This window comes from Pseudorca crassidens, chromosome 11 (genome assembly GCF_039906515.1).
Source record: "Pseudorca crassidens isolate mPseCra1 chromosome 11, mPseCra1.hap1, whole genome shotgun sequence".
In the NCBI taxonomy this organism is placed as follows: domain Eukaryota; kingdom Metazoa; phylum Chordata; class Mammalia; order Artiodactyla; family Delphinidae; genus Pseudorca; species Pseudorca crassidens.
Window position 1 is genome coordinate 106,202,560 of NC_090306.1, and position 22,852 is coordinate 106,225,411.

General features: G+C 45.9%; 1 protein-coding gene and 1 long non-coding RNA gene across 23 annotated transcripts in view; one reads left to right on the forward strand and one right to left on the reverse strand.

The window, feature by feature from the left end:
* RABL2B (RAB, member of RAS oncogene family like 2B) lies at positions 1-16,713 on the reverse strand. Of its 20 annotated transcripts, none has more exons than XM_067698560.1 (9): positions 16,586-16,713; positions 14,746-14,907; positions 7,549-7,578; positions 6,299-6,378; positions 5,579-5,685; positions 3,289-3,400; positions 2,851-2,978; positions 2,367-2,450; positions 1-2,182 (listed from the first exon to the last, which is right to left on the reverse strand). In XM_067698560.1, exons 2-9 carry the CDS (start codon positions 14,850-14,852, stop codon positions 2,102-2,104), a joined length of 729 nt encoding a protein of 242 aa, XP_067554661.1. In that variant the 5' UTR covers positions 14,853-14,907; positions 16,586-16,713; the 3' UTR covers positions 1-2,101. The 20 variants fall into 20 exon arrangements, with proteins under 20 accessions (XP_067554661.1, XP_067554665.1, XP_067554663.1 ...); XM_067698564.1 differs by having other exon boundaries at positions 14,746-14,862; positions 16,586-16,683; XM_067698562.1 differs by lacking the exon at positions 16,586-16,713 and adding an exon at positions 16,209-16,542.
* The window catches only part of LOC137202663 (uncharacterized), a 16,147-nt gene continuing 9,198 nt past the window's right edge, over positions 15,904-22,852 (forward strand). Inside the window, exon 1 of one of the 3 annotated variants that reach the window (XR_010932758.1) lies at positions 15,904-16,042. This is a non-coding gene — a long non-coding RNA (uncharacterized lncRNA). Of the gene's footprint in view, positions 16,043-16,441; positions 16,501-16,720; positions 16,814-22,852 lie in introns of those variants that run through there. The other 2 variants (XR_010932756.1, XR_010932757.1) reach the window with 2 other exon arrangements.

Consider the following 22,852-nt stretch of genomic DNA (forward strand, 5'->3'; position numbering starts at 1 on the left):
TGAGTGCAAGACACAAAAGGTCACGCGTCGTTTTACTTCATTTATATGAAATATCCAGAGTAGATAAATCCATAGAGACAGAAAGAACGCGGATCAGTGCTTCAAAGGGGCTGAGGGGAGGGAGTGTTGGAGAAACTACTAACGAGTAAGGGGTTTTACTTCAGAGTGATGGAGATGTTCCAGAACTAGATAGGGGTGACAGTGGCACAACACTGTAACTGTACTAAATGGCACTGCATTGTGTACTTTAATTTTATGTTATGTAATTTCACCTCAATGAATTATTTAAAAAAGACTCAGGGGTGGTGTTCCTGTATGTCAGGATGACATACTGCTTTAAGAAGCAGGTGGATTTGAGCAACGTATGGGCAGGTGGCCATGGATATTGCTGGCACCCTGCCTGAGCACTTATCCCCTACCTACTTTGAGTGTTGAAACTCACAGCTGCCCTTTCCCCAGGGAACTGTCCTTGCTAAAACAGGAGCCCTTTTGCCCTGGACACTACAAGTCACCCCTTCCACCTCCTCCTCACACACTTGGCCAACTGGCACAAGAAGGGCCCTGGTCTCAAAGTGGGACCATCCTTGTGGGGCAGTTTGTCCTCCAGAGCTTCCCTAGGAAGGGGGAGACTGAAGCTGGTCCCCAGCAGAGACAGAAAACTGCCACAATGAGTCATCTGAACAAGAGTTGCCTTCTCAGGCTTTGCTTCCAGGGAACCTGATGCAAAATGGTTACGTAAAGCCAATACTGATGGTGAATTACACGGTTTTTGAATTATATCTCAGTGAAGCCATTATATTTAAAAAACACTTATTAATCATTTATAATAACTAAAGGGTTGTTTCTGTTGTTGTTTTTAAAAGTACATCTCACCAGGGTAACGCATTCCTGAAATTTCCTGGTCGGGTTAAATCTGTGAAGTTGAAATTGTAAGCGTCAGTAATCTAAAGGGTAAAAATGCTTGTTCTTGACTCCCAGACAAACACCCATTCTTTTAAAAACACTGAATTCCACGGAAATGGTCTCTGTGACAATCAATCTAGAGATAACACGACAGGTCACGGCAGTCTCCCCTTACTAACGTGGCTGATGATCCGCTCGTTCTCTTGTGACTCTTTGCTCAGAGAAATCCATGCCCACAAAGCATGCACATCTATTCAACGTAAATAAAAATAAATTTAAAAAATGGAAATGACGTACAAGATGATCATAAAAGCGTCCTAGTGAACCACAAGTCCTGGAGATAAATGGAAAAGGCAGCATGAGAGTTCTCAGCAGCCCTTGCCACCCAAGGAGGTACAATGTCCACACTAGTCCTCAAGAAAAATGAAGGAAATCCTCCCTTGTTGAAATAGGGGTTTTAAAGGAAGCTTTCCGAAAGTCAATTTTTTACAATGCAAACAGGTGTGCCTTGTGGTGTGGCTGTATTGACCCTCGATGTTTACAACTACGATGTTTGTGTATTACTAAGTATGGCCAGAGCAGTCGCCTGCTTTCACGTGATGTTAACAACAAACTTGGGCCTGTGATCTTGGCCTCGCTGTTCATCAATGTACTGGCTGTACCTAGAAGAACTCTGGAAAAACTTACGGAATGAACAGCTCTCTGTTCAAAACCATTTTCTTAAAATGGTTGGTTTCGTTGGGAGACTAGAGGAAAAAGGATAGTCAGGAATTAGAAATCATTCCCTTGGTAGAAATCATTCCCTTGGTAGAAATGCAACGAATAGGCCCTGAGGTCAGTTCTGGGAGGGGGAAAAAAAACACCTAAATTTCCTTTTATTTAAGAGACACACACAGAATGTTGCCCGATTTTCTTCACCGTCCCACATAACCTGGAGTGTCCATCCTTAATTCTGCCCCAGGGTCTGGTGCGGACCCCTTCCCTGCCCGACTACAGGGGAGGGAACAACTGTGACGGGTCAGGTCTCACGGGCCATGGCAGTGGGGGAGCAAATGGGATGGTTGGGTCTGTAGGAGGCATAGCAGGGGATGGCCTGGAAGAATGTCTCACGTGAGAGCTGAAGGACTGCAGAAGGGAGGGGTATTCTGAACTCCCCCCCTCCCCAAGTCGGCCGTGGAGAGAGGCCTCCTTCTGTGGCTCAGGAGGGAGATGGGCTCTCGACGTGGCCACGCGGCTCTTTGCCCAGCATATCCTCCTCCTTCTGCTCCAAGCTGATGCTCTGTGAACAAGGTTGCAGGTGAGGCCTGGCCTTGCATTTGACCAACTGTAGCTCTGACACCTCTAGGGGCAGTGCCCTCGATGAGCACGTGTGGCCTGCAAAGTCGGTCTGTTGGGTTATGCTCTGCACCCCTATGAAGGGAAGCCGCTTCCTCTACGCCACCTGACATCCGGGCCTGACCTACCTCAAGCTCCTGCAAAACCTCATCCATGAAGTCCCGGGAGTTCTGTTTGTAAGACACAGCTAATCGAATTGCATCGCTGAAGAGCTGGAGGTAAGGTGAAGGTGGTGGGAAGGAAAACAAGGCCGTGGGGCCAGTGGCCTGGACTCTGCCTGCCCTGTACCCACTGGCCCCGCTCCCATCATATGTCCCCACAGTACTCCACCCTAAAATCAGCAAGGTCACTCCTCAATTCACCTTTTCCCTGTCACCCTGACCCCATGCATGGTCAATGTACCTTTTCTTCACCAAGCCCAACCCACCACCGCCCCTACTGTCAATGCTCACACGACCCCTTCCTGTCACCACATGCTCAGCACAGCCCCCAAAACAGTGCCCGTCCTCTCCACCAGCCCTGCAGCCAGCCCTTCTCTCCATCGCTTCCCTGGTAACTTCAGCACCAGGCCGTCCCCGGCCTTACGAGACTGTCTCTGCAGTCTCCCATTACCTTCACAACGTTGGTACCATCAGCAGCTGAGACAAAGTACAGGGGCAGGGAGAACTTCCTGGCAAAACTGAAGCTTTTTTGGGTCATCTTTATGTCTGCTGTAGAGAGAAGGTAGGACATGGGCCTGTCTACAAAGGCAAAGGGAGAGAATTTTGCAGGGTGGGTCACTGGAGGTCCCCATTCTAGGAAGAGGGATGAGCAGGGACAACCAGGGGACGCGTCTTAGAAAGAGTTCATTTCACTGGGATCTGTGTCTCGAGAAGGCAGGTTGCCTCACTTGGATCCTTACTGGGAGGGCAGTGATGGCAAGAAACCAAGGGCTGTGTGTCGGGGAAAAGAATGGACCATTGACGGTTCGCTGGCCCAGGAAAGGAAGAGGAAACGTGTGATGGTGGGTCCCCCATGAATTGCTGGCACCCAGATGTAAGGTGGCCTCACCATCGATTTTATTGGCCACCACAATGCATGGAATCTCTGGCCTGAACTCCCGAAGCTCTGCATACCAGGTGCTCAGGTTCTTGTAGGTGATTTTCCTCTGCACATCAAATACCTGCAATTAGCAGAGGAAAGAAGACAGCCCAAGTGCATCAGTGTCTCTGCATGCCACCCCCAGGTGACACACACACAAGCAGGCAAACACGGGCTTGGCAACTCGGACCACGCACCACTCTGAGCGGCCTCCCCTCTAACCACAAGGGCTATGCCTTGCCCACCCTTCTCACCCTCTAGAACCTTCATCCGGTCACCTTATTTACCTATTTTAACCGGATTTTATCATTTTACTTATTGATAAGTCCGTTACAAATGGTAAGCTTTTTGTTTTTTTCGTAGTCTAACTACTGCTTAAACTTTGTTTAAAAACTCCCTTATAATGGGACTTCCCTGCTGGTCCAGTGGTTAAGACTCCACACTTCCAATGCAGGGAGCGTGGGTTCCATCCCTGGTTGGGGAACCAAGATCCCCACATGCCACGCGTGGTGTGGCCAAAAAAACCCAAAACACCTCCTCTATGATAATCTTAAATGTTTCTAGAATTTCCTTTCAGTTATTTTGATTTACTTTTAATTATAAACTTTTAATTTTGTATTTTAGACTTTGTAGAAGTACTTTTGTCTTTTATTATTCTGTAGCTTATCATCATTTTATTAACTTTCTATAACTTATAGTTTTCACCTATTGAAAAGTGCCCGCAAGAAGCATGAGCACTGTGACTGGCTCTAGGGCGGGGAGGACAGAAGCCCTAAGATGCTTCACGTTGCTGCTACAGGGATCCTTCAAGCCCCTCGCAGGAGCTTCTCCAAGGCCAGCTTTCTGTTGCCCAGACACCCTCCAGAAGAGACCCACATGTCCAAACTGCCCCAGCACAACAGTGGACTGAGATGCACAACCCTGTAACCTGCTGGAATGGCAGATCTTACTTCTGAACAACCCAGCCCTTCATGGGAGTAACCATGTCCAGGGCCAGGGATTCCCCCTGCACGGCAGTGGGCTCTGGTCAGCAGCTGTCACACCTGAGGCAGCAGGAGGTCCACCTGAGAGGCTCTTCTATGGTACTCTCCAGGCCCAATTTCAATAAATGACTACTTTGTCTTGAATTCCCAATGAAGACTTCTTTTAAAATACGCTTGTAATGAAACTTCCGGAATCTGCTTCACACCTCCCATGGCTGCCTGCCATGGTGACTGTCAGTCACACTTTGTCCAGGTCTGGTTTCCTGAGCTTCCTTTCCTTGTTTTGAGAGCTGAGGAGCTAGTTAGGCCGAGAAGCATACCCTTTGGGGTTTCAAGGTGGAGGGTGGAACCCCAGCTCCCTCTGGGACTATCAGGTCCCCGTGTGGTCACGAGAGGCTGAGCGCTTTCTACCGGCAAGGCCCCCTACAGCAGGCTGGGGCTGGTGGTAGGCACCTGCACGTACAGGTATGCAGGGAGGCTGGCAGGACGAACACCCCAGGTCTCAGAAGAGGGCCCAAAAGGAGCTAGTGGAGATGTGTCAGAGGCAAGAGGTCACGACTGCTGGCACTAGTCTGCCCCCATTTGCCTTACCCTGTTACCCTCTTTTGTTTTGTCCCATTATAGGTACTAGCATTAAATTTTGGAAAATTTCAAGAGATCTTGTGCTTAAGGGACAGAAGAGCCTGAGAAAGGAGCCAGTGAGTTTGTGGGCAGGAGGTCCTAAAGGACACAGGTTTACAGTTCCTCTCTCTATTCGTGGCCCTTGCCATAGCTGAGTGTCAGGCTCTCCTGCGGCACCTGTCACCCACTGGCTACTGGGCTGGACCTCTGAGGGCTGTGCTCTAGACAGCAAAGTGAGAGGCTGAGACGGAGGAGGGGGCCATTTTGGAGGGGAAAGCTCCCTGGGAACCAGAGCCTGCTCAGCCCCAGCATCTGCCCCTAGAGAGCAGCGGATGAGGGAGGCCTCCATTAGGGAGGGACTGTGTTGGACTCTTAGATGCTCTGCCTGATGATGAGGCCCTGAACTTGCTCCTCCCGCTGGAATGGTGGCTCCACACAACCCCCCCACCCCCCACCCCCCACCCCTGGAAGAGAAGCTGGCTCTGGCGTGTTCTCACTCCGAACCTCTGGGAAGCACGTGCACTCTGAAGCCTGCGCTAATCCTTCCCTCCAGCACCCAGCCCTGGTGAGGAGGGCTCAGTCCTGCTGGGCCCTTCATCCCTTCACCCCTCAGGCCAGACTTGCCCAGAGCCTTTGCCCTCCAGTTGGTTTCATACCATGATGCAGGCGTGGGCCTTGTGGTAGTAGGAGGCGTGCATGCTCTGGAACCGCTCTTGGCCTGCTGTGTCCCAAAAGTCTGCAATGTGAACACAGCTCTGACTGCCTGATGGGGGATGAAGGGCAGAGAGCCCCAGACGCTGAGCATCTCTGTGCGGTGTCTGTGTTCGGAAACACAGGCACCCGTGGGAGGATGGGGAGCAACGGAGACCACGCAGCTCGCGGGTGTGTTGTCAGGATGTAACGCACCTGGGCGTGCGTGGGGGCGGGTGAGAGGGAGACCCAGGGCCAGGAGGAAGGAGAGTACAGACAGGGAGCCCCAAGAGGGAGAGGGTCAGTGACCTCCTTCCCCCACCTATAAGATGCAGGACGCTCCAAGGTCACAACTAGGCCCAATTCCCATGTGTGCTGATCACAGAGGGTGGACACAGTCAGGCCGGACGTGTGGCCTGGCCAAGGCGAAGGTTGTGACCACATTTAAAGCCAAACCCTTTGTGGCAGATGACACTCAGACCAACCCTGTTGTTTCTTTACACTGGCTGAAGAGCACCGGAACAGAACCCTGCGTGCTTCCTCCCACCCTCCCTGGCTTCCGGGCTCTCTGGGTTGTACCTATCACCCTTCATCCATGCCTGGGGTCTCATTTCCCCCTGCTTGACTCTCTCCCCCACTACTTCTCCCTCCTGAGAGGTGGTGTGGCTCGGCACTGTGCTGCTCACCAACAAGGACGGTCTTGCCGTCCACCGTGGCCGTGTGCTTGTACAGGGTCAGGGCGTGTGTGGACAGCTGCCGGGGCTGACTGCACTTAGGTTAAGGGGCAAAGATGAATGAAAAGAGACGTAAGCACGGTGCTGGGGGGCGGCTGCTGGGGGGATGGAATGGGCTGTCTCTCTCCTTCTTTAAGAAGTTATTTAGATTTTAAATTGAATGAGTGTTGCAGACAGAGGATCAACTTCAAATATCACAGGCACAAGCTCCATGGAAAGGTGAGGGGTGGGAGAGGTTGGGATTATGTCCTGGCCACCTAAGTCCAAGGGAAAACATGGAATGGAATTTTACAGAGCAGCTGTCTGAAACAGCATCACGTAGTTGGCCAATGAGACTGCGGGGATGCCCCAGCTCCCCATGGATGGGGCTCTTGCAGGCCAGAGAGGAAACCCAGCCATAAGAAGCAACATGACAGTTCCAGGGAAAAAAAGTCTTCATAAGCCAGACAGCTGACAAACTGTTTATGAACTGTAGTTTGCTTTTTGCAACCCTATCAAAAAGCTTGGGGAATAACATTTCCTGAAGCTGCAAGATGCTGTGTGGTTTAACCATCGGAGCTGGGATGATGCAGGTGGGTGGGTGCAAAGGAGAACTTGGTAGAAGGTGAAGTAAGATACACTTAGAGTCTACCACGGGGGGGCTGGGGCCCCGGGCAGGGAGCAGGGGGCTCTGGGGTTCTTCTCACCCCCAGTTCTCAACGGACTCACTTGGGAAGCTTTTAAAAACCATCCCAATTGTCTCATTCCAAACCTGCACAATGCAACGATTCACGGAAGGAGGGTGGGGCTGGCGCTTCCTATTTTACAAAGTTGACTCATACCAGAGAATGTTTAAACATTAGAGAGCCCAAGCTCTGAGGTCAGAGATGTTAGGTGACTTGCCCAGCGCCAGAGCTACTAAGAAGGAAGAGGTGGGGTTTGAGTCCAGGCATTTGACGAGGTACTTACAGTTAGCCATTCCACTGCTTTCCTAATAGAAAGCAGATCCAGATGTGAGTGAGCTTGAAAATATGCAGCACCAACTACATGTGATGCCACGTGGGTCAGCTGGTGAGAAGCCAGCATGAAATGAAACCTGCGAATTTACTCACTTATCCCTCCTCCCTGGACCGCTGGAGCAAAGGGGTGGGCAGTGGGGCTGAGCTGGCCTGAGGGTGGAAAGGGCCACAGGAACAAGGAGCATTTCAAAACTTGAAGGATACAATCCATCCATGAGAAATCTCTCCATAAGTCTGTAAGGAGAATGTGCAAGTGGTCAGGTGCATCCCTCAACGCTCCTGCCTGCCCCTGTTGCACCACCCAAGGGTTGAAAACTTGGAAGCCAGCTGTGGCTTCCCCCCTCCCACTCCTTCCACAGCTACACAGTTTCCTTTCAAGGACAATGCCCAGGAACCACCCACCCACCCTCTTTCTGACTCCCCTTAAGTTCCTGACACCCTTCGGCTATAACGCTGACCCAGCACCCACAGATGCTTTCCCTGTGGGCAGGGACCCCAGTTTCCTCCTTTTAGGGAATAAACAAACTGTGGTACATCTATAATATGGACTACTACTCAGCAATAGCAAGGAAAAAATTACTGATGTACCCAACAATTTGAACAAATCTTAAGGGTATTATGCTGAGTGAAAAAGGTCACACGTTGTATAATGCCTTTTATACAATGTTGCCAAGATGACACAATTATAGAGATGGAGAATATTAGTGGCTACAGGGGTTAATAGGGGTGGTAGGAGGTGAAGTGGGGTGGGTGTGACTATAAATGGACAGCAGGACCGAGGCCTCTGCAGTGATGGAATAGTTTTGGATCTTGAGTCCAGTGATGCTTACACAAATCTACCCATGTGACAAAATGACACAGAATTATACATATGCATTGAACTAACGCCAGTTTCCTGATTTGATCTTGTACTACAGTTATGTAAGATATAACCACTGGGGAAACTGGGTGAAGGGTACACAGGCCCTCTCTGTATTCTCTTTGCAACATCCTGTAAATCTGTTATTTCAAAATGAAAAGTTAAGAAATAAACAAAACAAAACAAAACACAGACTGGGAGAAGCTACGTGCAATGCCAATCACTGACAAAGAATTAATATACAGAGATTATGAACAGCTCTGATACGTGAATAAGAGAACACACACACAACCTGGGTCCTAAGAATATGAACAGGCAATTCAGAAGAATGGCTAAAAAACATATGAAAAGATGCTCAATCTTGAATGATTTTAATGTAAATTAATGATTTTCATGCAAATTAAAATAAAATGAAATAGCACACACATCCTTCAGATTACCAAAGTTGAAAAAGTCGTATGATACCAAATGTTGCACGTTTTGTGGAAACTCTTGTGCTGTGCTGGTAGGAGTGCGAACTTAACATACTACTACTTTGGAGAGCAACTGGGATAAGTCAAAGTTTGAGCTAATCCTAAAACTGGGCAATTTCACCCCAAGTCTAATAGACTGTGTGCCCAAGATGATAGGCATAAAAATATTCACTGCAATATTGTGTCTAATACCATAAAAATTGTAATTTCATAACTGTTCTTCAACAGAAGAATGGACAAATATATTTTAGTACAAAAAAATTTAAAATAATTACTGAGTGCTTGCCATTTGCCAGATACTATGCTAGGTGCCATGATATAACATTTAACAAAACAGAGGAAAATTCCTGTCTTCATGGAGCTTACAGTCTAGTGGGTGAAGACAGGCAGTAAACACACACTTAAAATATATATAGCCACGTGTATGGTCACTGGATTTAGAACAAAAGCATTACTGCAATTCAACAGGGTAAAGGATTGTTTTATCAAGGAATGGTGTGGAAACAAATGGATATCTATGTAGGAAAAAAATGAACATGACTTGAGGACATTACTTAAAATGGTGGAGTATGAAGTTCTATGGGTCACTCCCTCAACTGAAACAACCAATAACTGGAAAAAATGATCAGAATCAACTATTTCAGAACTCTGGAACCTGACTGGACACAATGACCAGTAGAGGGCTGGATAAAAGGAGAGTGCTGGTCTTGTGCAGAAGAACACCACGCACAAACCAGCAATGGTCACCCACTCCTCAGGCCCACTGCAGCTAGGCAGTGACCCGTGTTCCGAATGTCTGGCTCCAGTCGAGACACTTCCTCAGGAAGTTTGGCCGAGGAGCCGGATCTCAGCTCTCTTAGGCTTCAGAGTCTTCCCCTGCTGGCATCTATTGGAAATTTAAAGGGATAGGAATACCTCTTTGTTTCTTTCCCCTTTTGGAGTCAAATATTTAAGGAAATCTTTATCAGGTCACTGTATGATCACAGATAATGGAATAGAAATATCAGTGACCACACACAAGAAGGAATATACACTTTGCAAAAATAGTATATGGAAAAGTTACAAGTGGATACTCCAGCTCTAAACAAGCAGAAATCAGCTATACCCGAGGAGTGGAATATCTGAGTTCCAAAGTCACCACATCAAAATACTCAGAATGTCTAATTAACAACCAGAAAATTACAAAGCATACAACGAAACAGGAAGGTATAGCCTATTCTCATGATAAAAAGAATTTAACAGAAACAATACCTGAAGAAATCCAGACCCTGGAATTACCAGTCAAAGAAGTTAAATCAATTATCTTAAATATGCTCAAAAAACTAAAGAAAACCATGGACAAAGAACTAAAGGAAATTAGAAAGCAACATATAAACAGAATGAGAGTATTAATAAAGAGATAGAAATTATGAAAAGAAACCAAATGGATATTCTGGAGCTGAAAAGTACAATAATTTAAATGAAAAACTCCCTAGACAGTTTCAACAGCATATTTGAGAAGGCAGAAGAAAGGATCAGCAAACTTGAAGATAAGGCAACTGGAATTATCCAGTCTAAGAAGCAGAAAGAAAAATGAGTAAAAATGACCAGTGCCTAAGGAGCCCATCAGACAACATAAATCATCCTAACACATGCATCATAAATAGAAGAGGGGTGGGGGCAGAGAGACTAGTTGAAGAAATAATGGCTAAAAACTTCCCAAACCTGATGCAAGACATGAATGTACACACCCAGGAAGCTCAACAAACTCCAAACAGGATAAACTCACAGAGATCCACATTATAGGCAAAATGTCAAAACTCAAAGACAAAATCTTCAATTAGATAAACAGCTAACTTCTCATCAGACACCACTGAGATCAGAAGGCAGTGGAATGATATATTTAAAGTCCTGAGAAAAAAATTGTCAAAAAAGAATTCTATGTTCAGCAAACTATCCTTCAAGAATGAAGGAGAAATTAAGACATTCCCAGATAAACATAAGCTGATGTGACTTATTACCAGTATATCTGTCCTGTAAGAAATGGTACAATAAGTCCTTTAGGTTGAAATGAAAGGACACTAGACAGTAACTTGAAGCTGTATGAAGAAATAAAGATCTTCAGTAAAGGTAGCTACACAGGTAAAGATAATAACCAGTATTCTTGGGCTTCCCTGGTGGCGCACTGGTTAAGAATCCACCTGCCAATGCAGGGGACATGGGTTCGAACCCTGGTCCAGGAAGATCCCACATGCTGCAGAGCAACTAAGCCTGTGTGCCACAACTACTGAGCCTGTGCTCTAGAGCCCAAGAGCCACAACTACTGAGCCTGTGTATCACAATTACTGAGGCCCACGCACCTAGAGCCCGTGCTCTGCAACAAGAGAAGCCACCGTGATGAGAAGCCCGTGCACCAAAACGAAGAGTAGCCCCCATTTGCAGAAATTAGAAGAAAGCCTGTGCGCAGCAACAAAGACCCAACGCAGCCACAAAAAAAAAAAAAACCCCAAAACCAGTATTCTCATATTTTTGGTTTGTAACTCCTCTTTTTTCCCATGATTTAAAAGACAAATATCTAAAACTATAATTGTAAATCTATGTTAATGATCACAATGTATAAAGTTGTAATTTGTGACAAAACAATATCAAGGGGAGGGATAGAAATATATAGGAGCAGAGTGTTGGTATACTATTATAACTAAACTGGTATTCAAATAGGCTGCTATAAATTTTAGATATTAATTATAATCTTCAAGGCAACCATTAATAAACAACTAAAAAATTATACAAGACAAGAAGGGACTCAAAATAGTACACTACAAAAAATTAAAAAAAAGAAAAAGTAATGGAGTACTTGAGGAAAAAAAACTGGAGACATAAAACAAATAGCTAAATGGCAGAAGTAAATCCTTCTTTATCAGTAATAGCTTTAATTATTGTTGTTGCAAATGAGAATAGATAAAACTCTCCAATTAAAAGTGAGAGATTGGGAGTGTATATTAAAAAAACATGATCCAGGCATGTCCTAACTGTAAGACACTTGCTTTAGATACAAGGTCACAAAGAAGTTGGAAAACAAAAGGATGATAAAGATATTGCATGCAAACAGTATTCAAGAGAGAAATGGGGTGACTATACTACAGTCAGACAAACTAAACTTTTAAGTGACAAATGTTACAAGAGACAAAGAAGGACATTATATATTGATAAAAAGTTCAATCTATCAAAAAGATATAAAAGTTATAAACATATATGCACCACACAACAGAGTCCCAAAATATATGAAGCTAACACTGACACAACTAAAAGGAGAAATAGAGAGTTGCACAATAATATATTGAGATTTCAATACCCCACTTCCAATAATGAGTAGAACAATGAAACAGAGGACTTGAACCACACTAACTAGGTCTAACCACCAATTAGACCTAACAGACATACACAGAATACTCCACCCAACAATAGTAGTATACATATTCTTCTCAAGTGAACATGAGTTAGGCCACAAAAAAAAGTCATAATAAAATTTAAAAGACTTAGATCATACAAAGTATCTTTTCAAATAAAATGGAATGAAACTAGAAATTAATAACAGAAGAAAAACAAGAAATTTCACAAAAAGGTGGAAATTAAATCAAATAGGGAAGATTTAGTCAAATTAAATCAATAACATAACTGTACATCTTTAGGTAGTAGACATGAAAGAGCAAACTAAACTCAAAGTTAGCAGAAGGAAGGAAATAATAAAGATTAGAGTGGAGATAAACAAAATACAGAATAGAAAGACAACAGACAAAAATCAGTGTAACCAGAAATTAGTTCTCTGAAAAGATCAACAAAATCAACAAACCTTAGCTAGACTAAGAAAAAAGAGAGGACACAAATGATCAAAATCAGAACTGAAACTGGGGACAGTAACATCAATTTTACAGAAACAAAAAGAATTACAAGAGAATACGATGAACGAACAAGCTGGATAACTGAGATGAAGTGCACAAATTCCTAGAAACACACAAAGTACCAAACAGACTCAAGACGAAATAGAAAATCTGAGTAGACCTATACCAAGTAAAGAGATTATATCAGTATTCAAAAATCTCCCATAAGGAAAAGTCCGGGACTGGATGGCTTCACTGGTGAATTCTACCAACCATTTCATGAACAAACACCAATCCTTCTCAAACTCTTCCCAAAAATTGAGGAGGAGGGAACACTTCATAATTCTTTCTATGAGGCCAGTGGTACCCTGATTCCAAAGTCAGACAATGACACTACTAGAAAAGAAACCTACAGGCCAATACTCCTCATGAATTTAGTTGTAAGAATCCTCAAAAAAATCCACGGGCAAAGCAAATCATATTAAAAGGATTATACACCATCAAAAGGACCAAGGGAGATTTATTCTCAGAGTATAAGGATGGTTCAACTTAAAAAAATTAATCAAACATATCATATTAATAGAACAAAGGAAAAATCCTACATATTCATCTCAACAAATGCAGAAAAAGCATTTGACAAAAACCAACACCATCTCATGACAAAAACTAGGAATAGAAGGTAATTACCTCTAGGATAAAGGCCATATATGAAAACCCCACAGTTAATACTCAATTGCAAAAGACTGAAAGCTTTCCCTTATAATGAGAAACAAGAAGATGCCTACTTTTGCCACTTCTATTCAACACAGTACTGGCAGTTCTAGCCAGAGCACTGTGATGAGAAAACAGTTATTGTGAGTTGCTTCCTAGACATTTTACAGCATGACAATCCTGCTCACACCTAAAGTCTGGACATTTAGATGAGGACCTGAGTTTAGGATTCCCGCCACAAGTTCCTGCTTTGCTTTTCCCAGGGCACCTTTTAAACTAAACAGACTTGAGGCTGAGAAAAGTTAGTGACCTCTGCCCCAATCAGCAAAGCCCCTAGGGAATTACTGACAGCTACCTGGGTCTAAGGATATGTTAATAACAGATAAAAGTGGAAACCAAGGTGGAACTGGGGCACCTGGGTATAAGACTAAACTAGGCATCTGGTTAGGGGCAAGTTTACCCTCATCCTGCGAAGGCAGAAATGGATGTGTGCCCCACTGGTCCAAGACAGCTGAGAAACAGGCTCACACCCTGTGGAGACAAGCTGCCAGCACTGCAGAGCCTCCCTTCAGGGGAAGCTCCACGCCTGTGCACAGAGGCACTGAAGTCAGTTAAAAGAGTGTGTCAATCTTTACACTGGGACTTCCCTGGTGGCGCAGTGGATGGGAATCTGTCTCCCAATGCAGGGGACACGGGTTCCATTCCTGGTCCAGGAAGATCCCACATGCCGCAGAGCAACTAAGCCCATGCGCCACAACTACTGAGCCTGTGCTCTACAGCCCACGAGCCACAACTACTGAGCCCGTGTGCCACAACTACTGAAGCCCGCGCGCCTAAAGCCCACGCTCCGCAACAAGAGAAGCCACCGCAGTGAGAAGCCCACTCACCTCAACAGAGTAGCCCCCGCTCACTGCAACTAGAGAAAGCCCGCTCGCAGCAACCAAGAGCCAACACAGCCCAAAATAAATAAAAATTAAATCTTTTAAGAAAAAAAAAATCTTTACGCTGATTATAGTCAGGCATCATTTCTATCCACTCTTCTCAACTCTGAGTTCTTTCAAGACAGTATCTTCACCACCTTTCTTCCACCTGTCGCTGGTTGTGCCAGTCACACTTCTCACACTTTCCTCTCCCCATTCCCACTGTCTGCATCTTGCAGTCTCTCAGCCCCATACCACACACAGGAATACCCCAGCTCTCACCTCACCAGGACTGCTTCAGTAGTCTCTAGGGTGACCGGTCCCATACTTTCTGCCAGGACTCATGGATAAAGCTCAATTTCCTCAGTCCTGTGACTTGCCCCTGGGGACGCCCTCCTCCCCAAACACACACAGCTGCTGATGTGACGCTCCCTTGTTCCCCCATGCAGACCTGGGCTCCAGCCAAGACTACTCTCTCACCACTCCCATAGAAGCCATGCTCCTCTATGCCTCTGGAGGATTTTTCTAACAACCTAGACCCACTCTGGGCCTGGCATTTCTTCCCTAATCTCCCAACATACTTGGACTTGCCCACAGCGCTGTCCCCCAGGCAGATGATTTTCACATTGTCATCGGCATCGTATTTCTCTTGGTCCAGCTCACAGGGTTTGGCTCTGTCCCCGGCCATTGGCTCCTGGCTGTAGAAAGGGGATCAGCTCAGGGGAGGGGGGTCTTGTCACCGTCTGGGAAGATCAAGAAGAGGCTGTTGTTAAAGAGATGAGAAGTCCCCTCCACCAAATCCACTTCCTCTTCCTGGACAGGGGAGACAATGAGCTGACAAGAGAGGGGCCCAAGGAAACACTTACATCCTTCTCTATTCACCACCCACCTGGCTAGCACTTGCTGAATCATGGGGCTGTAATCTTGTCCCCACCCAGATCTTCTGAGAGTGGTTTACCCTATGTCATCTCTTTACTTCAGCTATGCTCAGAACCACAACTCCCACTCCCACCTGGAGAGACTATTCTAAAGCCATGTTGAAGCTTTGCAAGTTTTACCTACAAGCGTTTTCTCACTTGTAAAGCAGGGACAAAACTCAGTGCCCACATCACATGATTGAGTTGAGACACTGTCTGACAAAGAGGGCTCTGTAAGCCTGAATTCTCATCACTGCATGACAGATCACACAGCCAAAGAACCCTAACCTGTATTCCTGATCCTCTACCTAATGCTTCTCACTTCCACTTCATTTTCCATCATACTGCCATCAGTAGCTGCCTCTTCCTCTCTCAACTAGGCATTCCCCAGACCCTCTTCTCTAGGGTTATTCCAACCTCTACTGGTTTTAGGTATCTCCTACATGCTGATGGTGCCAGATCTGTATCTCCACAGAGATCACTTCCCTCAGTGCCAGACTCAGGTATGCAATTGCCTACCAGATTCTGAATAGCGAACTATTCCACACAGGCAAAAATAACCTGTGAAACCTAAGCCCTGCCCACCCCAAAGTCGCTCCTCACGTTCCCTGTCTGCACAATACATCACCAGCCACCCAACGCCAGCATCGAGGCGTAACAAGCTCTAGCTCTATCCCACTGCCCTCATGTCCTTAAGCCCAAATATAACTTCACGAACATTACTGGGAATGTGCCGTAGTCCACACTCTGAGTTAACTCGGCACACAAAAATGATGCAACGACAACGCAGCATCAGTGCTCGCACTTACTGAGGGTTCATCACGGGTACATCTCGCGCCCGGATAGGAGACACGATGGCAGTCTACTGTGGCAAGAGCTATGACAGACGTGCACACAAGGGTGGAAAATACCGACAGGACCCCTGAGTTTCCCTAACTGCAATGCTACTGTTTCTGCTCAGGTAGGGACTCAGCCTTCTTTACCGAGGTACCCTCAGCCTCAAAAGCAGTGACTGGGAAGTGGCAGATGCCTGATAAGCATAATGAGGGGCTGTCCCTTCTACCTCCACCCTGAAGCTGGAGCGACCTGTTCGGAAGCCAAACGCGGCCAAACCCGTTCTCAAAGACCTTCAATGGGTGTCGATGTCCTCGCCACCCAGTGGATAAGTTCTCTTTCACTCAAGTAGTTTTCGGGCACCAAACAGGTCTGAGAACCACTTTACCCCCGCAGCCAGGCTGGGCTGCCTTCGCCCCCCCGCCCCCTACCGTTGCCAGAACCCACTGTCCCGTTCTTCCCCGCACTGGCCAAGGGCCCGAGGACGGCCTTGGAGGGGCGGTTCCCACATGCGAGGCCGCCACCCGCGCGACTTCGTCTTCTCGGCCGTCCCCGGGCGAGGGCTGGAGACCAGGAGCGCCGCAGGTCGGTCCGCCCACGGCCAGCCGCCCTCAGGGCCCCGAGTCCCCCTCGGATCCCGCCCCGTCCCGGACCCTGCCCTGTCTCGGACCCCGCGAGTCAGCCCGGGTCCCAACCGCGGTTCACTCAGCTTCCAGCGCTGCCCGCGTCCTCGCAGATGCTACGCAACCGCGCAAGGACCCTAGGAGGGCTGCCCGGCCAAAGGCCTGAAGGACCTCGCCGGGGGCTGGCTGGCTAGTCCAGTGCCGGGCGAGAGTACTGCCGGTCAATGAGTACCCGGACCGGGCCGGCCTGGGGCTTCCAATAGCCGGAGTCTGGGGTGGGCTTTGGCCCCGGGGCTGAGCCAGGGTTCAAGCGGCTGTAGGCCTTGGGGAGTGACTGGGCGGCCGCGGGGGGAACGACTGGGGAAGCGTTCCTGAGGCGTGGGGGCGGGGCCTGTGGCGTGTGGGGCGGGGTGCAGGCAAGGGGGCAGGGTGCTCAGGTGCGGTGGGTGGACCATAGGTGTGGGGCCGGAGTCTTGTGTGGGCGTTGGTGCCCGAGTGCGGGGCTTCTTTGGGGTGATGGAAGGGGCGCAGAGCAGCGCTGGGGAAAGTGGGGGGGGTGGGGCCTCATGTGTGGGAGGCAGAAGACTAGGTGATTTCTAAAGTTTGTAATTCTCTCTTGGGGCGATTCTGAGCATATTTTTCTTTCTTTTTTTAAAAAAAATTTATTTATTTTTGGTCTTTGTTGCTGCGCGCGGGCTTTCTCTAGTTGCAGCGAGAGGGGGCTACTCTTCGTTGCGGTGCGCGGGCTTCTCATTGCAGTGGCTTCTCGTTGCGGAGCACGGGCTCTAGGCACACGGGCTTGAGTAGTTGTGGCACGAGGGCTCAGTAGCTGTGGCTCGCGGGTTCTAGAGCGCAGGCTCAGTAGTTGTGGCGCACGGGCTTAGTTGCTCTGCGGCATGTGGGATCTTCCCGGACCAGGGATGGAAACTGTATCCCCTGCATTGGCAGGCGGACTCTTAACCACTGCGCCACCAGGGAGGTCCCATGAGCATATTTTTCTACTCCATTGTTGTTAACCGAGAATTGCGACAGCCACGACTGAGCCAGGTTTATCAGGGAACCTAGTTCTCCCTCCACACAGCTCGGCAGTGAGATGCCGGCTCAGGGGCATTCATTGATTTATTCAAGAAGTACCTGTTGAGGGCAGCTGTGGGCTAAGACAGGCATTCCTTGTTGGGACTGAGGGTACAGCGGAGAGCAACAGAGCTGCCATCTTGGAGCTGACCTTCCAGTGGGGCAGACGTGTAAATCAACTAGCTGTTGTAATAAAATTACAGACAAACCCTCTGAAGAAAGTGCGCAGGACGCCGAGAGAAAGCAACAGGGGAAGTGAGCTGGGCTTCAGCGGGTAATTAGGTGCTAACCTAGGGAAAGTCCCCACTCAAAGGCTGTCTGGCAAAAGAGCCTTTTGGAACGGAATTAGAGTAGTCATTGTATGATTTGTATTCTTTTAAATTTGTTAAGTTGTGTTTCATGGCCCAGAATGTGGTCTATTTTGGTATATGTTCCATGCGAGCTTGAGAAGAATGTGTATTCTGCTGTTGTTGGATGAAGTAGTGTATAGATGTCCATTATATCCAGTTGATTGAAGGTGCTATTGAGTTCAGCTACGTCCTCACTGATTTTCTGCCTGCTGGCTGTGTCCATTTCTGAGAGAGGGGTGTTGAAGTCTCAAAATAATACTGGAATCATCTGTTTCTCATTGCTGTTCTTCTTTTTGCCTCAAGTAGTTTGACACCCTGTTGTTTGGTACATACATTAAGGATTGCATGTCTTCTTGAAATATTGACCCCTTTATCATTATGTAATACCTCTCTTTATCTCTGATAACTTTCCTTGGTCTGAAGTCCTCTCTATCTGAAATGAAGATAGCTACTCCTGATTTCTTTTAATTGGTGTTAGTATGATATATCTTTCTCCATGCATTTACTTTAGACAGCAGATAGCTGGGTCTTGTTGTTTGATTCACTCTGACAATCTGTCTTGTAATTGGTATATTTAGACAATTGATATTCAAAGTGATTATTGATATTGTTTGATTAATATCTACCTATTTGTTCCTAGTTTCTATTTGTTGCCCTTGTTCTTTTTTTCCTATTTTGTCTTTCCTACTTTTTTTTTTTTTTTTTGCCTTTTGGGGTTTTAATTGAGCATTTTAATTTTATATGATTCCATTTCCTCCCCTCTCCTGTCATATCAATCATGCTTATTTTGTTTTTACATTTTTGATGGTTGCCCTAGAGTTTGAAATGTACATTTATAAAATATTCAAGTCCGGTTAATAACACTATACCACTTCACAGGTAGTGCAGGTGCCTTATAATAATGAAATACTCCTATTCTTTCCACCTGTCCTTTATCTCACTTATATATAAGCACACATAACTGAATGCATTGTTGACATTATTATTTTGAATAAACTGTTATCTATTAGAGCAACTGAGAAAAAGAAAAATTAAATGAAAAGTTTTACCTTCACTTATTCATCCTCTGATGGTAGATGTGGATCCAAGTTTATGATCTACATTATTTTCCTTCTCTCTGAAGAACTTCTTTATAACATTTCTTGCAAGGCAGGTCAATTTTTGTTTGTCTGAAAAAGTCTCCTTCACTTTTTTTTTTTTTTTTGCGGTACACTGGCCTCTCACTGCTGTGGCCTCTCCTGCCGCGGAGCACAGGCTCCAGACACGCAGGCCCAGCGGCCATGGCCCACGGGCCCAGCCGCTCCGCGGCATGCGGGATCCTCCCGGACCGAGGCACGAACCCGCGCCCCCCGCATCGGCAGGCGGACTGCCAACCACTGCGCCACCAGCGAAGCCCTCTCTTTCACTTTTGAAAGATACTTTCATAGAGCATAGAATTCTAGCTTCGTGGTTTTTTCTCTCAGTACTGTAAGTACTTCACTCCACTCTCTTCTTGCGTTCCTGGCTTCTGAGAAGTATGTAATTCTTACCTTTGTTACTTCATGGGTAAGATGTTTTTTCCCTGTGGTTTTTTTCAAGGTTTTTTCTGTATGTTGGTTTTTCTGAAGTTTGAATATGGTATGCTTAGGTGTGTTTTTTTTTTTTGGTGGCGTTTATCCTGCTGGTGTTCTCTGAGCTTCCTGGGTCTCTGTTTTTGTGTCTGACATTAATTTGGTGGAAATTCTCAGGCTTTAGTGCTTCTGTTCTGTTCTGGGTTTTTTTCTGGTATTTCCATTATGTGTATGTTACACCTTTTGTCTTGGATATTCTGTCCTGGTTTTTATATCCTCAAGCTCAGAGATTCTTTCCTCAGCCACAACCCGGATCCTAATAAGCCCATCGAAAATGTTCTTCATTTTTGTTACAGTATTTTTGATCTCTAACATTTCTTTTTAACGAATTCTTAAAAATTCCATTTCTGTTCTTACATTATCCATGTTATTTATTTGTTCCAGTAAATCCCTTAGCATATTAATAAATATTGTTTTAAATTCCCAATCTGATAATTCCAAATTCTTGCCATATCTGACTCTGGTTCTGATGCTTGTTCAGTCTCTTCAAACTATGTTTTTTGCTTTTGAGTATGCCGTGTAATTTTTGTTGAAAGTTGGACATGTACTAAGTAAAAGGAACTGTAGTAAATAGGCCTTAGTAATGTGATGTTAGATGTGGGAGAACAGAAGTGCTCTGTAGTCCTGTGACTGGGCCTCAGTCTTTGGTGAGCCTGTGCCCCTGGACTGTGAACTTCACCAGTTTTTTCCCTCCTAAGGTGGGACAGGATGGATAGAGCTAGCTGGAGTTGAGTATTTCTCTTCTGTCAGTTTGGTTGAGCTCTCATAAAACCCTAACAGGTCAGGCTCTGGCAAAATGGTTTCTCCTGAGGGCAGGCCTGTTAAGAACAGAAGGCCCTGGTGTATTTTAAAGTAGTTATTTTTCCTTTCCTTCTGCTGGAAGCATGAGGGATTTTTCTCCAATATTCACTGTGAAGACCTGGAGCTCTCCTGGAGGTAAAACTCACAAAAGTGTGGGAGCTCTCCTAAGACTGGGCCCACCCTGGAGTTTTTAGCTCTCAGATTTGTCCACACTGAGTGTTCAGTGACTTGTCAATTACAGTAGGTAGGTTTACCTTTCCTGATGCTGGTTCCTGCGATGTGTTTCTACTTGTGGGTTTCTGCTCTGCCTGTCTTTCTCTTCATTTTGGGGGGCAGTGGTTTGCTCTGTGACCTCACCTCTCTAAGAATAGCTGGTGGTTTTTCAGTTTAGCTTCTTACTTGTTAGGACAGAGTGTCAACTTCTGAACTCCTTGCATGCTGGACCGTAAACTGGAAGGCTACCAGGTACTCTCTTTTGGGGGTGTATTTTCATTGGTGGCTGGTGAAGTTCACAGCCAGACACTTCGGACTTTGATACCAACATCTTTGCTCCCCTTCCCCCAGAATAGATTATTATTATTATTATTATTACTTTTGCTACTCTTTGAAGTTGCATGTCATCACAGCTGAGCCTCTGCCTTCTTTGGTCACTCCCATTCATTCAAGCCCACTCCAACCTACTTTGAATGCCCAACACTACAGAAATTGCACATGCCAATGTCATCAGTGATGTCTCTGGTGCCAAATATAGTGAGTACATTCCAGGCTTAGCTATACCAGACTCTCAGCAGCATTCGACTGCTTTTTTCGATACCACATTCTCTCGGTTTCCTTCTTGCTTTTCTGGCTGTTTCTTATTCTCTTTAATTATCTTAGATTAGGATTATGGTGAGAAGTTAGGGTTTAGTAGTTAGGGTCAGGATCAGGGTTTGAGACAGTGGTCGGGGGTCCAAGATCTAGGATAGGGTTCAGGGATCAGAAGTTAGAGATAGGGTTCAAGGGTTAAGAGTCAGGGACTAGGGTTCAGGTTTGGGTTGGAGTATGGGTTAGTTAGGGTATGGATTAGAGTACAGGATAGGGCTAGGGTTAGGGCTAGGACAAAAGCTAGGTTTTAGGATTTAGGGCTTAGGACTAGGGCTAGGGCCAAGGGGTCTAGGGGCTAGAGTTAGAGGGTTACAGGGTTAGGGTTAGAGTTAGGGTTAGGAGTAGTGAATTTAGGCATAGAGATTAGGGATTAGGGTTTGAGGGTTATGTTAGCGTTAAGGGTAACTGGCCCACATTTCTCTCCTTTTTTCCCCATCTCCCTGAGACCTCTAGGAGGACGGCACTCTCTAAGGGTCACTCATGAATGAAAGGTTGAACTGGACCATTAGTTGGGTTAGGGTTAGGGGTCAGAGTTAGGGTTTGATATCTCCTCTGCTTTTCTGACATGGTATTGTCATGGTTGTTTTAAAAAGTAATTTACTTCCCAGTCATTTCAAACATACAGAACACTTTCAATAACAGTAAAAAGTGCTCACATTTGCCACTTCACATGAAATATTCCAGTTTATTTTACCCAAAATAGGGACACTCTCCCCAGGAGCCAGCATATAACCCAAAAATGAGTAAATCAAAAGGTTTCCACTTTATAGTTTAATCCACAGGCCCACTTCAACTTTCAGCAGGTTTTCCAGCTGTTTGGAAATGTCTCTTTGCATCCTGACCCAGTTTTCTTTTTCTGGAATCGTTACTGAGATTTCCCCTTATTTTTACAGTCTTCAGGGGTTTAGAGCACAGGATGCGAGTCTGTGTTTGGTGGCCTTTTCTGTAGAGCACCTTTTACTGTGGATGAGTTCAGTGTTCATCCATGTTGTAATACATATCAGTACTTAACTTTTTTTATCATTGTGATTAGAAATGTGTAACATGACATTTACCATTTAAGCGTTTTAAGTGTACAGTCCTGCGGCATTAGCTGCCTCTCATTGTCGTACAATCATTCTCACCATCCGTCTCTGGGACTTCTTCATTTTCCGCAAGTGAAACTCTCTGTCCATTACACACTAACTCCGCTCAGCCCCTGGCAACCACATTGTCTTTGTCTCCGAATTTGACTTATCTGGATACCTTATATAAGTGGAATCATGTAATACTTGTCCTGTGACCAGCTTAGTTTTAGCATGGTGACTTCAAGTTTCATCATGTGTGCGATGTGTGGGAATTACCTTAGTTTTAAAGGCTGAATCATATCATATACCACGTTTTGTTATTTGTTCATCAGTCGATGGTTACGTGGGTTGCTTCCACATTTTTGGCCATTGTGAATAATGCTGGTATGAATATGGTTGTACAAATAACCGTTCTACTTACTGCTTTCAAATACTTGAGTCTATGCCCTGAAGTGGAATTGACAGATCGTACGTTAACTGCTTAAGTGTTTGGGGAGCTGCCGTATTGTTTTCCACAGCGGCTGCGCCATTTTACTTAATTTCTTTGT

What these genes read in the sequence shown, in the direction of transcription:
- RABL2B (XM_067698560.1), bottom strand. Translation starts at nt 14,852, where the DNA reads ATGGCCGGGGACAGAGCCAAACCCTGTGAGCTGGACCAAGAGAAATAC. An exon ending in GGTGGCCAATAAAATCGATG is followed by an intron (nt 2,979 to 3,288) that starts GTGAGGCCACCT and finishes TTGCCTTTGTAG; the next exon opens with ACAGGCCCATGTCCTACCTT. An exon ending in AGGTTTTGCAGGAGCTTGAG is followed by an intron (nt 2,183 to 2,366) that starts GTAGGTCAGGCC and finishes CCTTGTTCACAG; the next exon opens with AGCATCAGCTTGGAGCAGAA.